The 18,632-nt window shown below is 40.8% G+C and overlaps 1 protein-coding gene across 4 annotated transcripts in view; it reads right to left on the bottom strand.

The window, feature by feature from the left end:
* CCDC18 (coiled-coil domain containing 18) overlaps positions 1-18,632 on the bottom strand; it is a 70,601-nt gene that overhangs the window by 47,599 nt on the left and 4,370 nt on the right. For 2 of the 4 annotated variants that reach the window (XM_034779544.1, XM_034779545.1), the window contains exons 3-13: positions 18,240-18,414; positions 17,867-18,037; positions 15,374-15,483; positions 13,283-13,411; positions 11,779-11,875; positions 9,823-9,944; positions 9,104-9,413; positions 4,076-4,179; positions 3,794-3,954; positions 2,242-2,462; positions 445-555 (exon numbers count right to left, since the gene is read on the bottom strand). In XM_034779544.1, the coding sequence (XP_034635435.1) occupies positions 445-555; positions 2,242-2,462; positions 3,794-3,954; positions 4,076-4,179; positions 9,104-9,413; positions 9,823-9,944; positions 11,779-11,875; positions 13,283-13,411; positions 15,374-15,483; positions 17,867-18,037; positions 18,240-18,414 (1,711 nt within the window). Of the gene's footprint in view, positions 1-444; positions 556-2,241; positions 2,463-3,793; positions 3,955-4,075; positions 4,180-9,103; positions 9,414-9,822; positions 9,945-11,778; positions 11,876-13,282; positions 13,412-15,373; positions 15,484-17,866; positions 18,038-18,239; positions 18,415-18,632 lie in introns of those variants that run through there. The other 2 variants (XM_034779546.1, XM_034779547.1) reach the window with 2 other exon arrangements.

Genomic DNA, 18,632 nt, shown 5'->3' on the forward strand with positions numbered 1-18,632 from the left:
ATTAAATATTTCTAACTGACAAATATTTTCCTATACTGCAAAAAACTGTAGAAAGACCATTTAAAAAAATATTTCTATATACTTACAAAAGTGACTGCTTCTTGGATTTAAAAAATATGAGTAAAATCCTGGCCCTACTGAAGTAATTGGCAAAACCATCATGGACTTCAGTGGGGCCTGGATTTCATTCCATATGTAATATAAAGAAAATTATTTTTATCCATTTAAGAATTTTTATGGGTGTTCAAGGGTAAAAAATTCCAGGAACTTCTGTTTAAAGCAAGATTATTTGGGTTATTAAAATTGTGTGATCTGTACTAAGAGATCTTGCACTCTATCTGGTTTGTATATGTATAATACCAGCACAATAACTAAAAATATATAGTAACACACCAACATTGTGTGATTTTACACAATTATGATTTCTCAATGAAAATTTCTTACTATGAGCTCCTGATCCAGTTCAGAACATCTTGCAGCAGCAGCAGAATAAGCAACTGTCTTTTCTTCCAACTGCTTTTCAAGTACTGAAAGCTGAGAGGATTTCTTTGTTATCTGAAAATAAACAGAATATAAACCATTAAAAGAGATTATAATCTTATGTTTAGGAAAGAAAAATAAAGACCTATGCATGTGTATATTTTTCTAACTGTGATGTTTATATAATGGTGCATATGTAGTGTAAGTACAGCCTGCTAAGAGCAGTATGGTAGGTAAAGATTATGTAGGACAACTGATTTAAGGTTTGTTCAATTATTTGTGAATGCTTTCTTGAAAACTGACTTGTTATTAACTATTACTTTTTATTAGTTACAGAGAAAAGAAATTTTAAGGCAACTTATCTTCAATGTGTGCAATTTACCATAAATTACAATGCCACAACAGTGAGTCAAATGTTAGACATCTATAATATTTGGGGTCATTAAAACAGCCATTATAAAACAAATTATGCTGAATAACTTGGATATACATGTTAGGAATTTGAATGCTAATGCAGTTTAATGCCATTGGTGAGTTATAGCTTTCATTGCCTAAATTTCTCTTGTGATTATCCAGTAATAGTTCTGGTCTCTGGGAAATATACAGCATATTTCTCATTAAATACATACTCAGCATTTGGGTATCCACTAGTACAGAGGTGGGCAAACTATGGCCCGTGGGCCACATCTGGCCCGCGGGACCCTCCTGCCTGGCCCCTGAGCTCCTGGCCCACAGCCCCTCCGTGCTGTTCCTCCTCCCCCCGCAGCCTCAGCACACCGTGCCACCGGCACAATGCTCTGGGCAGCCAGGCAGCGCAGCTGCAGAGCTGCTGCCTGACCCAGTTCTCTGAGCTGCACCGTAGTGCAGCTGCCTGTCCTGGTGCTCTGGGTGGCATGGCTGTAGCGCCGCCAGCCACCGGCGCTCCAGGCAGCGCGGTAAGGGGGCAGGGAGCGGGGTGGGGTTGGATAGAGAGCAGGGGAGTTTGGGGGTGCTCAGGAGGCAGGGGTGTGGATAGGAGGTGGGGAACGTGGTGGCAGGGGTCCCGGGGGGGGGGGGGAAGGGGGCAGTCAGGAAGGAGATGGGAGGTTGGAAGGGGTGGCAGGGGGCAGTCAGGGGCAGAGGTTCCAGGAGCGGTCAGGAAGAAGGGATGGTTGGATGGGGCAGTCAGGAATCAGAGGAGGGGTTGGATGGGGCAGCAGGGGGTTCAGGGGCAGTCAGGGAACAGGGAGCAGAGGGGGGTGGATGGGGCAGGAGTCCGGGGGGGGCTGTAAGCAGGGGGGGAGGGGCTGGATAGGGGGCGGGGCCAGGCCACGCCTGGCTGTTTGGGGCAGAACAGCCTCCCCAACCAGCCCTCCATACAATTTTGGAAACGCGATGTGGCCCTCAGGCCAAAAAGTTTGCCTGCCCCTGCACTAGTAGGTTTCCCCCCCCCCCCCAATCTCAAACACACACACACACACACACACACACACACACACCCTACCACAAGAGGGCACACATCAACAATCTAAATAGCAGCAATTTACACAGCAGCTTTATAATCTGGAATTTCTGATGTTATTAACATATTAAGGTCTGAGTTTTACCTTCAGATTTTCCTGCACCCCCAATAAATTTACTAATTCATATTCTCTCCAAATAGTCTTGCATCAGAAAATAAACATGCCAAGGAAAGTTTTAGAAAAAGGGGAATTGTGTCAACTATTGCATTTAATTCAGTGATCAAAGATTATACACTTTTCAGCCCTCTTAACAACTTACTTCTCGCTCTAAGTTAGTAGTTTTTGCAGCCTTCTCCAGTAGTTCTTCCTGTATAATTTGAAACTGACTGGCTCTCTGGGCCATGCTGGTCTTTAAAGAAGAATTCTCCTCTTCTGCTTTTGACAGCTTAGCACGGAACTCTTCTATCTCTCTTGTGAATCTTCGACGCTCCTTTTCAAACTGTTTACTGATGAGCTCCAATTGTTGACATTTTCTCTCTTCTTTTTTAAAAAAAGTTTTATTTATAGATGACAATTAAAATTAGAGATAATCAAGTTGTAAAAAGACATGCCTGATGAATACAAGGAATAGTTTGACAGCAGCATGTTAAGCTACCACATGAGCCCCAGGCTCAAGAGTAACCTCAGAAAATGTTGCCCTCAGTAGTCAATACCTGTTGTGGAGGTTACATTTAGGCTTTGGGAGAAAAAGCACAAAATACACTGCCATGAACGTACACCTGAAGTCACTTTATTGTGCAGCACTGAGGGCAATCAGAAATCTACAACCCTACTTTTCTAGAGCTGAAGTGCCCTAATGACGGTAGAAAAAGAACAAAGGAAAAAATGAATAACTGGAGACCTCATCATACCAGAAAAGGGAGAAACCCAAGTTTTCCATTTTTAACATATTTTGAGTCTGGGGCCAGGGGAAGCCATGGAGAGTGTTTAAATAAATAAATACACACACCTCTACCCCGATATAACACGGTCCTCGGGAGCCAAAAAAATCTTACCACGTTATAGGTGAAACCGCGTTATATCGGGTAGGGAAGGCTCCTTGTCCCCTGACCACACCCTGAGACCCTCTGCCCCTTATCCAACCCCTCGGTCCTGGCCCAGCACCCTTAACACACCGCTCAGAGCAGCATGTTGGAGCTGTCTCTAGAGGGGTGCGGGGCCCGGGACAAATCAGCCTCCCCACTAGTCTCCTCACCGTCCGCCCAGTGCTCCTGCCTGCCCGGCTGCCACTTGCCTCCTCACCCCACCTACCCACCCGCCGCTCACCTCCCTGCTAATCTCCTCACCATCTGTCCAGTGCGCCTCCCCACATCCGCCCAACAGCCGCTCTCCTGCTCGCCATCTTCCCACCCGCCTGCCACCTCACCCCCTCCTGCCTGCCGCTCACCTCCCCATTCGCCTCCTCACCCCGCTTGCCCACCCGCCTCCCGCCTGCCTCCCACCCTTAACACGCCGCTCAGAACAGCATGTCGGAGCCAGACATGCTGACCCGCCGGAGCGCGCAACCCTGCCCCCAAGAGCGCTGCTTTACCGCGTTATATCCGAATTCGTTTTATATCGGGTCGCGTTATATCGGGGTAGAGGCGTACACAAAAATTAAAATGCACATTGAGACTCAAAACTATGATAAATACCAAAGTAGCTAAACCCTTGCTCTCCATAAGGACATCTGTTATCTTATTACAGAAAATATTAAAATAGCAAAATTAAAACCCACAAAAATGTTAACTCGCATTCTGCAGTCATTTTTAAATGACTATGTCAGAATGCATTTTATAGTTTTTAAGTGCACTATTTTTCACCATGCTCACCTGTGTGATTTCCAATCAATTTTACAGGTTCTGTTTCTAGGCCATGTAATCTGCCACTTTCTTGTCCCTCATAATCATTAGAAAGATGTTGAGCTACTTTACTGACAGTTAGGTTTGCCTGAAGCTTTTGAATTTCTGCTTCTTTCATTGCCAGTTTGATTCTAGCACAAAGAAAAAGATATAAAATGTTATGGGAAAGCATTTTTCTCTCTTTGCCAGTAGCAATACCTCCTAAATACTATTCTAAAGTCTTGCTAGAGTTCAGGACCCTTAAAAATATACCTTAAGTCTGCAATCAGGGATTTGTTTGATTCGCAACAAGAGGAATACATAGCTTCCTTTGCAGAGGAACTGGCCATCTGACGTTTCGAGGGATGCAATTTAAACTGCAAGTTAAGAAAAAAGAACTAATAAAAATTTCAACTTTTTCTATGATAAATTCACATACTGTACAAGCAGAATGTTTTTCAAGGCACAAAGATTTGAACATCCTGGCCTGAGTGGGTACCTATATATACAGTCCTAACAAAAAAAAAAAAAGTGACGTTTGGAGGGGGTAAGCATCAGAGGTCCCATCAAATGGAGCTGTGGGCAATGGGCACCTTGAAACTCAGGTCATATACTTTTAGATGCCTACATTTAAATTTAGATACTCAAATTTGAAAATTTTAGCCATTAAATATCACACTTATGAAGTATTAGTAATGACTCCAAAGCTGAGCCTAAGAACATAAGAACAGCCGTAATGGGTCAGACCAAAGGTCCATCTGGCCCAGTATCCTGTCTACCGACAGTGGCCAATGCCAGGTGCCCCAGAGGGAGTGAACCTAACAGGTAATGATCAAGTGATCTCCCTCCTGCCAGCTTGTTTTGAACTTTTCACTTAAAGGAACATTAATTCTGCTTTATTTCAATGAGTGAATTTCATCTCCCAATTTTTCCAATTACAGTTGAGAGGACATCAGAATTTTCTATTAAATTATTTGGATAAAATAATTACTAACTTTCCTGGGGGGGGCGGGGAAGGGGGGCGGGAAAAATCGATTAAAATCCACTCAGTTTGAAATTGGCATGATTATAACATTTCTGAGCGCCCACTTTGGAGCTTCAAAAATTACAAACAGTGTTATTCAACTTTCCTAATAACCCTCTACATTTATGGAATGAAAAGCAGATGGAGAGATCAACATCCACCATGTACTCCTGCTCTCCAATGCTGCCTCTCTGGCCCTGCTACCCAGTCCACCTCCCTAGCTCTGCTCATCAAAGTTACCCTCCATACAGCACCTGATCTTGGATTTCTTTGTGACTCCTTCCCATCCATGCTCTACCCACCAAATTTCTTGCAGACCCGATAAAGTTCACAAGTGCAAGCCCCAGTTTGATGGACTTCATATGGTGACCCATATGAAGTTTCATCATCATCATCATGTTCCCATTATGCCTCTGGCGTTTAGGGCAGCGACAAAGCTCCTTCACTCCTGTGCGTTTCTGGCAAGTCTTTCAATGATTCACCAGCTATGCCCCAGGTTTTTCAGCTCAGCTTCCACGGCTCTTCACCATATTGTTTTCGGGCAACCTAGTTTTCACTTGCCTTCAGGTGTCCATCTTATTGCTACTCTGGTGATGGAATCAGTTTCCATCTGCAGCACATGGCCAATCCATCTCCAACGCCTCCTGGAAATGATCGTGCTCAGATCCTTTTGGCTGCACTGTGTCAATAGATCCTGGTTTGAGATTGTTCACGACCAAAAGATATGGAGAACTTTGGACATATCATACTGTCTCATTCCCCAGCATTCTGCACTATAAAGTAATGTTGAAAGTACGCAGCTCTGATAAATCTTGAGTTTGATTTTGGTGTTGTATTTTGATGATTTCCAGACTGTATTTAAGCTCCTGAAGGTGTTCCTGGCTTTACTGATTTTGTTCCGGATGTCCTGGCTTGTTCCATCATCCTGGCTGATGGTGCTGCCCAAGTATGTGAATGTTTCTAAATTGGTGAGAACATAATTCTCTCTCCATATTGGTTATGGTGAGGCAATATTAAAGGTCATGATATCTGTCTTATTGCGGTTGATTTTCAGTCCAATTTGCTGTCTGAATGCGCTGAGTCGAGTTGTTTTTTTTTTTTTATATGGTGCTGGGTATGTGATCGGAGAGCGAAATCATCTGCGAAGTCCAGGTCTTCAAGGGATTAGAAGGGTATCCATTTAATGCCTCTTGGCACGTCTTCTGTTGTACGCTGCATTACCCAGTCGACGACAATGTTGAGAAGGATTGCAGACATGACACACCCCTGACATATTCCTGTTTTGACTTCAAAACTGAACTCACTGTGATCAACACATGTAAAATTGAAATAAAAGCTTTTAATTATGTTGATTATATGGAGAGAGATTCCATATGCCTGCAGAATGCACCATAGGCTGGTCCTGTGAATGCTATTGAAAGCCTTCTCAAAGTCAATGAAATGTATGCAGAGTTGCCGTTGCCATTCTAAGCATTGTTCAATTATTTTTCATAGAGTGAAGGTGTGGTCTGTGCATCCATGTCCTTTCTGAAAATTAGCTTGCTCTTTTCTGAGAACGCTATCAACTGCCTCTGATATATGCTGGACTATGATCTTACACAATACTTTGCTTGGCACAGATAAAAATGTGATACCATGCCAGTTATTACAATCACTGATCGTTCCTTTCTTTGGTGTCTTCACGATAACCCCATTGGTCCACCCATCCGACGCTTTTTCCCTTCCCCAGACTGATGTAAATAGAAGGGCCAGGATAGATGCTGCTAACTCAGGATTTACCTTGAACAATTCTGCATTCAAGTTACCCTTGCCAGGAGCGCTCTCATTTTTCAAGGATTTGATGGCTTGAATGATCTCTTCCTGTCTGTGCTGATATCAAGATCTTCTTCTGCCTCTTGGATGTCTGCTTCCTCTTTAGGTGGCTCCCTGTTCAGCAATTCTTTTAAATGCTCAATCCAGTGCATTTCTAGTCCTTTTTCCGTTGTTAGTATGTGGCCTTGTTTGTCCCTGAAGAGAGTGTTTGTTGGTGTCTGCCATTTACCACTAATAAGCCACATGATTTTATAGACAGTTCCTTGTTCACCACAAGCAGCTGCATCCTCTGCTTGTGTTGTCAGATTATCAATAGAATGTCGTTTGTCCGCTCTCACAAGGCATTTGACCTCCCAGTGTGCCTTGCTATACTGTTCGCAGTATTTGTCCTTTAGCTTCTGGGATTTTGTGTCTAAAACTTTTTTCTTCAGGGCTTGTCTGGTTTCTATGGCATTTCCACGTGCTGGGTGTAATCCACTCCTTCCTTCTGCCTGTAGCCTAGACAGGCTTCACTGCTCTGTTTATAAATTGCTGTTACTTTATCCCACTTCTTGTTGATCGTCTCATCTGTATTCCCCTCCTTTTCATCAAGGTCTGCAAGTGCCTGAAACCTGTTGTTTAACTGCAGAACGAAGGCTTTCTGCATTTCAGGGGACTTTAACTTGTCAATGTCATAACATTTATGTCCCTTGTTTGGTGGGCCCACACTTCTCAGTTTTGCTTGATGGAGGCTATCACAAGGTGGTGGTCACTGCCAACATCTGCACCCCTTCTCACTTTCACATCTGTCAGTAAGTGTCACCATTTATCATCATATGGTCAATCTGGTTCTTATCTCTGCCATTTGGAGAACACCATGTCAGCTTGTGAATTTCACAATGTTGAAATGAGTTTCGCTGATGTCTAGGTTATTCATATTACAGAAATCAACAAGCCTCTCTCAGTTTTCATTCATGGTGTCATACCCATGTCTTCCCATTGCTCTGTCGTTGTTTGTGTTGTCCTTACTGACCTCGGCATTCAGGTCTCCCTTGACGATAGTTAGGTCATAGCGTGGTACTCTCTCTAACTCCACCTGTAATGCAAGTTAGAATTTGTCCTTTACTTCTTCATCACTGTCATTTGTCGGAGCATAGCACTGAATCAGGGATATATTACTGTGTTTCCCTTTCTGTCTGGCTCTCGTAAGTCTGCTGCTGATGGACTTTCATTCAAGCAGGGAATGCTACACTCCCATGGTGTTGTCCATTATCCCATCCAGAATACAGCAAAGTTTCTCCCGAAGCTGTTGTTAATCTTCCTGATCCCATCCGTCTGCTCTCGCTGACACCCAAAATGCGTAAGCTGTAGCATCTCATCTCTGCGGTGACCTGAGCTAGCTTTCCTATTTCATACATTGTCTGTACGTTCCAAAAAGCAAGTTTGGTTTTTGTTTTGGTGTTCAGCACTTCAGTCTTCATGCCAGTGGCTTCCTTTTGGATTTCACCACCGGCAGTCATACGGGTCATTGATTCCTGAAGGCCATCATACACAGTAATATTCAATTTCTCCATTGCTGTTTCCATAACATTTTGGTTTTTTGCGGGACAGGGTTGTTAGCCCTGTGCCTAACACCCAACCCGGAGGACCAGGGTGTCTGTTTTGTCTGGCTCCTCCCTTACAGACCAATCCAGCCTGGCTGAACCTACCAGGAACAAAAAGTCCCCCTCCCGACACATATGTGGAGGATTGTTAGAGCACGCAAGCTGTCCCGCCATGACAAGGCACAGACACCAGAAGTTTGCCATTCAGAAAAAGTAGCTACAAGCTCTGTCAGCAAGTCTCTCCCTTGCTCTCACTGCTCCATGCCCCCTGCTGAGACTATTACAGAGGTTGTACCTTCACCATCTGGTAAACCTCATGCTGTTCAACAGACAGGAGCCCCAGTATCACACTGTATTACTTAGTGGTGTTTTGGAAAGTAAGTCTGCCTCTGAAGAATCAATGCAGGCCACAGAGGGAGGCAGGGTACAAAATTAGATGAACATTTATTAAACTGCTCTAGTACTGCAGTTTTTACATTCTTGAGAGTTCACACACACACACTTCATTCAGATAAAGTAAAATGTTTAATTAAACATTACTGTATCTTCATCAGTGCATTTTGGAAGCAGCAAAACCAGTACAGGTCTGTCGCATCTTACGCGCATTTAACGTGCGCGATTTCAGCTTTACGCCGTCGGCAAAACCAAAACCAAAAATAACAATTTTAATACTGTACCTGTAGTGCAGGCAATTCCGCCTGCCACTGAACTCAATGGGTTTTGGCTATACGCGGTTTTCGCTTTATGTGCTAACCGCGGAACGGAACCCCCGCATAAGATGAGACAGACCTGTATACTAATAAGCTAAGCAACATTTCCAGATAGTACCTGGTTAGGATTCTACAAGGTGCAAAATTTATAATGATGTATCAATTATAGTACCTCTTTAGATGTACCTAGCGACAACTGGGAGATAATAGTTTCCAAGGTGCTCAGTTCTTCTCTTGAATCCTCAATTTCTTGATGACATAATTTTAGGCGATCATTTTGCTGTGCAATAAGTGCTTTTAGCTCTGCATTTTCACTTACTAGGGCATTGTTCTCTTTAAGTACTACTACTTTGTCATTAAGTTCACTCTCAAGCTTCAGGATCTTCTGTTCAGACTGTGTTAGCTGTGACACAATTTCAGTGTTTTTTGCCTCTAGACTCCTCATCTCTTCTTTTGCACTATGGTTCTCATCCTTTAACTGTCTACAAAAACAAACAAACAAATATATACAATCTAAAGGCTAGTTCAACAAAAACTCTAGGAGGTTGGAGTTTTGGTAGGACTTTGGCTATCAGATATACTGGCAGAAAGGCAGCCTCCACAAAAATTGATTAATTATCTTCGTTCAGCTGGGAGTCTAAAAGAGACTAACTTCTTAGTAGCCTTTTCTCAGTGTCAAAAGCAGAGAAACTAAGGACTAAAACAACATGGAGACTAAATTATCCTCTCATTCCTAGGATTGGTCCCTTTTTATCCTATGAATGATAAAGACTGAAATGTTGTCAGGGTGCTAAGAGATATGCCAATGCCACTGTAACTATTCTGAAGATAGAGAAATCCAGGAACAAGATATATAAATTAAAAAAGGAAGAAAGAAAGAAACACTCTTACCTTAATTGTTCCTTTGTGATTTCAAGTTCATTTCTATAGGCAACACATTTTTCATGCAACTTTTCTTTTTCTTTTACACAATTAATTAGATTTCTCTCTAAAGTTTCTTCTTCAGCTTGAACCTTAAAAACACGTTGTTGTATAATGATGAAAACAATTATTTAAGCTGCAAATAGTCAGAGTATTCTGACAAAGAATAAACAAATTAAGTTGCTTTATATTGCAAAGATTGCTACTATCGCACTTCCTTTATAGTACACAGAAAGGTAACCATACTGACTGCTGTTCTGAGGCATGGGAGAGCAGGGAAAAAGCTTTTTCTTTGGTTAACAAGAATAAAAAGTAAGAATCTCTTTGGTATTTTAGGGCCTACTTTTGGTCAGCAGTGATGTCAAGGTATGCAGTATAGTCTTGCCAATCTCCATGACCAAAGAAGCTTAACCAATGACAAATTCACCTTCCGGGGCAACTGCTGAAGACTTATGTGATTCCTTGACTCTTTTTCCTACCCAAGAGAAAAAGTTACAGACTTACACCGTATAGCTGTGAAAAATAAAACTGGGAAAAATAGTGCTTGCTCAATTTCTCCCCAACTTTGCTCCCGGCATGGGTTCCTCTGGATGATTTATAGACAACCAGGAGGGACTAAAAAGTGGCTACCCTAATTTAGTACTCCCAGCTACGAGAATGGAGGGAACGTGAATAAGATAGTTTTGTTTACATGTCAGATAAAAGGGGTTTTCAGCTAGCAGATACCACATGAGGAATAGACTACCTAGCAAGATGGCCATACTTACTATTTTTTAATTTAAAACACACCATGGACATATAATCTATCTATGGAAGCTATATAATGAAAAAGTAGGTATTCCTGTTGGAGGCATGGGATGGATTAGTCAAACCTAGGTTTCCCTTCATCCTAATTTTGCACTGATCTACTTAGAATTTTCAAGGCGTATTCTTGAAACAAAAAGAAAAAGCTTGATTGCAAGAGTTCAGAACTTACTTTATAGCTAAAAGGAGAAAAGATGAGTTTTGTGTGATAATATATTTGTAGGATACGGTTGTTGATGGGTTAAACCTCATCTGAATTGTTGTGACAGCCACCCCTCATTTAAAATACCTGTGAAAGACAGCCTATGGAGCTCCAACTAAGACAAAGGGGGTACGTGAGCCCACACAGTAAGCGAACGTAGTGAATGAAGGGCTCCATATAGTCTCTGACTAAAGGGATAGGTGCGGGGGGGAAGGGAGAGACACACACACACACACACACACAGTTCAAACTAAAGGACCACAGAGAGAAGCAGAAAGAAATCCAGACACAGACAGCCTGAACAAGCTGTCTGAAAGAGTCTGGTGCTATGAGCAAAGAAGCCATCTCATTTATTTTGTTCCTCCGGTGTTGAGAGAAACAGGACTTTGGACATTCTTTGTAAATAAACAAGATTACATCAAAGGCACCAGACCATTGTCAATTTCTCCACCCAACTGGAACAATCCACAGGGCCCCAAACTTTGCTAGTCACTTGGGTCAAAAGGGGCAACAATACTTAATTTTTTCCCAGACCTCCCTATATACTGTTAATGCTGCTTATGAGAGTTGTTTTCCCATTGTAGCCATGGCACAGAATATTTATTCTAATCATCTGTCTCTACCATGGGTACAGTGATGCAGCAAATTCCCTTAAGAAGCCTTTGTGATTAAAAAAGAATAAATAAAAATTTCTTTTGCTAACACTTCAAATGTGGGGCTGGCTACAAATATGTTTTAGCCAACATTTCTGAAGTGTGTGAATAAATAAAAATAAGGTATAGTAGCTTCCTTCTACCCCATTTCTAATATAATAGAACCAAGACTGTTGACATTTAGCATTTAGATATGACCAAATGGATTCCAGTTTCCATTCTGAATCCTAATTGTGTGGCCAAAAACTATAGATAATCAAGTCTTACCTTTTCAAGTTTTTCAGTTATTTTCTCTCTGTATTTTTTAAAAGCTTTCGTCAGCTCTTCAGCATTAAACAGAGCCTCATTTCTTTGCTGTTCAGCTCTACAAAAAAGTGCCATATTTTTAAATACTGGTACAAAAGTGGTAGAACTATCTCCCCAAATTACGCAAACTTGAAATACAAAGAATAAATTAATAACATAGGGTAACTGACCTGCCTTTCAACTTTCCAGTTGTTTTAGATACAACTTTTTAAATAAAATGGACTAACTTATCATATGAATTACTGCTTCATATTTAAAATATTTGCAGATGTGCCTTTTTTTTTTTTAAAAAAATAAGCTACATCCAAGCAATAATAAGGCTATGAATTTAAAAGCAAAATCACTGCTGAACCCTCTCAAGCCCTCGCCTGGGTCCAGCTGGCACCCACTACATTAAATTCAAATACATCTTTGATTGTGAACATGCAATTATATAAACAGATTAGTGCCTACCTGTTTTATTTCTTCCTCTCTTTTGTCTTTAAAAACCAAAATACTATTACTGCACTGTTAAGCCTGAGAGATGCTTCCAAACCTCTGGAAATTCAAAAGATATTATACCCACAGCAAGACTGACTGTCACATTACACTTAAGTGGTATTTTTGATTACTCTTTATGATCCCAATCTGGCAAAGATTTTCATATGTAAATAACTTTATGCATTGTGAGTAGTCCTAATGACTTCACTGGGACTACTCTGAGTGTGTAAAGTTAAGCGGATGCATAAGTCTCTGCAAGCTCAGGGCCTATGTTTTTACATTTATGCTTCCATAGAAGTGCAGTGGATGAGTTAATATTATTGTAGCAAAAAAAGACTTTGAACATGCATTTCAAATCTCAACCTTAGCATTGCATCATCAGGGTCTTTTTTTTTTTTTTTTTTAAATATGTACAGGGGATAAAAAAAAAGGTTAGCTAAATAAACCTATCACAGCCAAATAAAGGTGTATTTTAATGTGTGATACTGGAACAGGGATCATTGGATATTGCCAGGATCAAAAATAAATAAATAAACAAAAAAGGACACCGCTCCATTTTTTAAAAAAAATCTTGTAGGTCACCTTTAAACAAACTTGATTTTCCTCCCTTTTTCTTTTACAATACACCCATAAAAAAAAGACAACTCGGTGGCACAAAATAATATTAAATAATGGGAGAGAGAGGTATTTGCTTATTAGTAAAGTATCAGAGGGTAGCCATGTTAGTCTAGATCTGTAAAAAGCGACAGAGTCCTGTGGCACCTTATAGACTAAGGCCTGGGCTACACTAGTCGGAGGGGGAAGGGGGAGGTATAGACGTACCCTAACAGAAGTATTGGAGCATGAGCTTTCGTGGGTGAATGCCCACTTCGTCAGACGCATGCTCCAATACTTCTGTTAGTCTATAAGGTGTCACAGGACTCTTTGTCACTCATTAGTAAAATATTTTCTACTAAAAAAGGTTTGTTTTTAATTATATAATCACCTCTTCCCTTGCTTGCTTCGTTCAATTAAATCCGTTTTCAATTTTTTATATTCTTCTTTAAACCTTTGCAAAATGTGTTCTTTTTCTACCACCATTTTCTGGCTTTGCTCTAATTTATCTTCTGCATCTCTAGAAAAAGAAATTAAGAATTATTAGATCACAACTTTTTTTTAAATTAACAGGGAGCTTTTTATATCAGAAGCATTTGGTTTGGTGGATAGATATCAAATAGCATTTTTTTTTTCCTTTTCCATATATGAAGTTCAATTGGAGGACTAGCTAGTCTGATATATGGGAAATCATTTTGCCAGCCTCCGTCCAAAGAAAGAGACAATCCTGTATTTGAGCTAATACAATAAGGACTAAACCAATTAAAAATATTAAAATTAATAAAGTTACTTATTTTGTAAAGCAAGTTTTGCCTATTTTCATCCTTATTAAACTGTGTATTGACATTTTAATCAATATGGCGTAGGAATTTTTGTTTACTATCTGTTTGTACAGCATCCAGCACAGTGGGGCCCTACCCTGGTCCAGGACTCTGGGTGCCACCACAATACAAATATATAATAAAATAATAATCAGGAAAGTCACCTTACACAAAATTCAGAGTCAGAATTTATAAGCAGGCTTGGCAGAATTCAATATTTGATTATAATTTTGAGGGATAATATAAATATTTAAGCACTTTCTCAGATTTTTATTTATTTAAATTTCACAGAAATTTTGCAGAAAATTACGTGGAGGAGGTCAGACAATTATTTAACGACAGAAGACATTGAGATTCAAAAGTTAAAAGTTTTATAAACCATTAACACACAAACTGTCAACGTCATGTTAAATATCCTTAACTCAACAAATCATACCTGTTTTTACTATTCATTTGCTAGCCCATTTCTAACAAGCCTAATTCAAATGTCTAAATCACTGGATTTTGACTCTAAGTTCTCAAGCAACATTTTTCTTACTTTGCCTATCAGTAAATTTCAATCATCATCTATGGAAATATTTTTTTGGTAGTTTGTGTGTGTATAGTGAAATTGATGTTTACCAACATTTATCGATAAAAATCTGATCCTTCCAAATCTATTTGTAAGACACTGCCTTCATTTGTATATCATCATTATAGAGATACATAGTAGTGACCAGTGGAATATCTGTTTTATCCTTAACAATGCAGGGGATAGAGAACTGAGTGTATTCTTGTGCTATTCCTGCCACCCTAAGTGCAAAGGAGATCTTAGTGCTCTATCATGAATCATTACATTGTTTTATATATCTGTGGGTCTTTTTAACTAATGTAAAACATATTTGCGAAGAAAGTGTTTCAACTTGCTTCCATAACAGCTGTGTATCTCTCTGCTTAAGCAGGTCTGTTTCACGCGGATGACAAGATGAAAATATTATTGCGAAAGTGGAGTACTTTTTGTATTTGTTTGCCAGGAGAAATTTTGTTTGTTTTTTAAAGTATTCTATGGTCTTGAAGATTACACGCGTGTCCAAAAGGGCTAAATCAAATGCTACTTACACAACGATAATTCTGTTTCAGTGGGGAGATCAAGCTCTTACAGTATAACTAAGCAAATGAAGCATGTAAGTCAACGTGTGGACTGGTGTATGGTTGTCAGCTTTAGTGACAGACAACTTTTGCGGGTAAGCTTTATTTGGACAGCCATGATTGATTCTAGTGTAGTAAGTGGATATATTTGAGAAGACAAAAAGTTTGCTCGTTGTACAATGGGTACAAATGTCTATATTCTGCAATGTATATATAATCATTTATGTTTACCCCACGTTATAAACTAGTTAACTATTTTAGAATTCTTTAGTTTGTTTATTTTACCAAATCTTCATTAATTACTTTAAATTCTTAGAACACATTATCATCATATCTTACATACACTAATATAAAACACCAATATAACACACATAATCGGCAATTTCTCAAGGACAGATTTCAAAACTTCGTAATAGTTCTGATGAAAAGCACTAGATTTGGGAGCAATCTGTATTTCCCGTTCCTGGGAAAAACTGTGAATTAAACAAGTAGACCAAAAGGTTTATAAGGGAGGGGAAAAGTACACTTATTACCTCAGGACTTTATCTTGAGCTGTAACTTCTGCTTCCAAATTTGCAATCTGTTCTTCTAACATAGGAATACTGACTGAATGGGTACCTAGAGCTGATTCAAGAAAAGAGATCTGAAATATAAACATATTTGGGACTTCATTAAAATTTGCAAATATACCCTAAAATGAATTGTGCCAAAAGGTCTGTTGCATAATTGAATGACGTTGTCTGCCTAACCCTGCTATAGAAATTGCCAGGACATTTCCACACCACATTCACTGACTTCAAGCTTTCCCTACGGGTTGGCACATTGCCAGTGTCATCGGTATCATTCCATTCTGTTTTGGTATGTTAAAAAAGAATTTGTTTACAGTCGTCTCAATTTTTTCCTCCAAAAATTAATATTCTTCCATTTTTACTCATTTTTCTGGTTTGTTCTTTGCCCTCTCACCCCCACTAGCTGTTAATCTCTTCTTTGTTTTTTCTCCAACATCACTTGTCCTCTGGATGGAGTCTGAGAAACACTGTTGAATATTATAATATACTATAATCTTTATTCTGCAGACCAACATGCACGCAATAGAGTGGCTTACTTCTCAGTAACCGCATTTCACGCTATTCCTGCAGTGCTGTAGTCTGCAAAGATTTTAGTAAGATTCTGTGTAAACTAAAAACAAGCAAAACAATATTTCTTTAATTCAAGTACCTGAATTTTTAAAATATATGTGTAAATTATATAAACAGTCTACCTCTCTCCATGGTCTGCAATATGCCCTCATAACTCATCTTCACTTTCTCTACATATCAGACATATTGCTCTTTATTTGAAAATAAGACCAGACTTCTTCAGTTCTCATTGTTAATATGTATACAGGAGCCCAACTTATCTCAGGAAGATGTACTGAATATATATTTATGTATAATGCTAAAAAATTTACCAAGTTACTTCTTGTATAGGTTACAGGGCATCTTTATTACTATACTTAGATTGTAAGCTTTTAGGGGCAGAGTATCATTTTGTTCTGTTTGTACAGCACTTAGACCAATGGGTACATGACTAGGGTTCCTAGGTGCTTCTACTATACAAATAAATAATAATTAACAATAAGAATAATAATAATGATTGAGTATTTATAGATTTTAAATAGATTAATCCAAGGTGAACAGACATATTCTACTCAAAACTACAATACAGTTACCAGGGATTTATTTTTCTAAGATATTTTGTGTTGCTAGAGACCACATATTCATCCTTTACTCCTGGAGGGATTCTACATGACTAAGTGCCTGCAGAAAATCCACAAATTCCCTCCCCCCCTCCATTCCTATGCTTCCCTGCAGAAAACAGCCGGGAAGCTGCATGCGGGGGATATGGGGGGACGACCACAGGCACAGTCTTTTTTGGGGGGAGGCATGGGGGGGGCACACGGGGTTGGGTGCCACTGACCCCCCCCCCATTTCTGCAAGTGCAGAGCTGCCCAGCTGAAGGAGGATGCCTCTCCGCTCCAGACTCTGCGGCTGAACGCCAACTCCTGGTTCCTAGTGTCAGTCGTGCTCCCCTTCTGTATGCTGGGCGTCTCCCTGTTTTCTGAGCAACAGTTAGTGCCCACGGTGGGGCCAGGTAAGCTGGGAAGTGAGGGAATGGAGGTTGGAGGGGACGGGGAGAGGCAGTGGGGAAGGAAGAGAGGGTGGAATAGGGCAGAAGGAAGGGAATATGGGAGTGAGGGCAGGGGGGTGGAGAAGAAAAGGGGACGGGGAATCATAGGGGGGAAGTGGGAGCCCGGCATGCAGCATCTCCTCCGCAGGCAGCTGAGGCTCCCCCCTTAAGCAAACCCATCGAACCCTCATCCTGACAAACCCTACTCCCCTACACCCCTCTGACAAACCCGCCACATCCAGACCCCCATCCGACTGATCCCCAACCAGCTGCACCTGGACCCCCACCCTATCAAGCCACACTCCTCCAGCATCTGGATCCTCCCACAGAGCCCCCCACACCAAGCCCCATCTCTCCACACCCAGACCCCCCAGCTGAGCCCCAACCACCTTCACCTGGATCCCCTGAAGAGTCCCATTGCCCCTGCACCCGGAACCTCCCAGTGAGGCCCTGTGCATCCAGATCTCCCACTGAGCCACCCGCACCCAGATTGCTCCACATAGAAACCTCTCACCCCACACCTGGATCCCCCACACATTAAGCCCCTCCACACTTGAATCCTGATGGGCTGAGCCTGCCCACCCACACCTGGCACAGAGCCCCAAGGTGTTTCTGGGGCAGGTCCAGCCCTTGTGCTGTATCAGGTGCAACCACACTGCCGAGTCCCTGTACTGGGGGAGGTAGAGGGTTCAGGGTGATCTCCCACCTCAGAGCAGCCAGTGGCCTGTGCTCCTCACTGCCATGCTGGAGCCACTTTTATTTGACAAATAAAATTTGCAGAATTTTAAAATATTATACACAATTTTTAATTTTTTGGTGCAGAATTTCCTCAGAAGTAATATTTCTACGATACTTACTCTTGTTTTTGACTGAGTCAGTTCAAAGTTGATAGTTTCAATTTTATTCATTAGACAGTGGTTCTGGGAAGTCAAAGCAGCATTTTGATCTCGCAGTGTGTTCAGCTTCTCTCTAAGATGCTCATTTTCTTGTTCCATACTTTTATTAAAAGGAGTGGACACTGGGTAAGACTTGAGGTAAAAAATATATGTATATCAGCAATGAATCTTTGTAGGCCAATCTTACTTAAGTCATAGAAATAATATGTTACCATGCCTAACTCCCCAGTGCTTACTATATATTAGCTGAGAAGCCTACAAATGAAAGGATAAAGTCAAACGTTCATAATCACAAGTGTGTAAAACAAACATTGCAACAAATATAAATAAATACCTTGGTTTGGGATTTTCTTTGAGAATCCCTGCTCTGGTGGGACATATTACCAGCACTCTTATGAGCTAAATAATTTTGAAATTCAGTGCAACTCGGCTCAACAAGATCTTCCAGTGTTAGTCCGACAAACTCACTGAAATGAGAGCTGTGGACAGATTGCTCACTCGAACTAGTACTAGGATACAAAACAAAACAATAATAAGCATTCCCCCTCCAGTAGTGTTTTTACCAAATATACCAGAAACAAAACACAAATAAAGACAATGAGTTATAATCATATAGTGAATAATATAGATTTAAACAACTGGAAGACTTAAGGCAGGAGCAGGCAAACTACGGCCCACAGGCCACATCCGGCCCGCAGGACCGTCCTGCCCAGCCCCCAAGCTCCTG

Source organism: Trachemys scripta, chromosome 8, assembly GCF_013100865.1.
Source record: "Trachemys scripta elegans isolate TJP31775 chromosome 8, CAS_Tse_1.0, whole genome shotgun sequence".
Taxonomy (NCBI): domain Eukaryota; kingdom Metazoa; phylum Chordata; order Testudines; family Emydidae; genus Trachemys; species Trachemys scripta.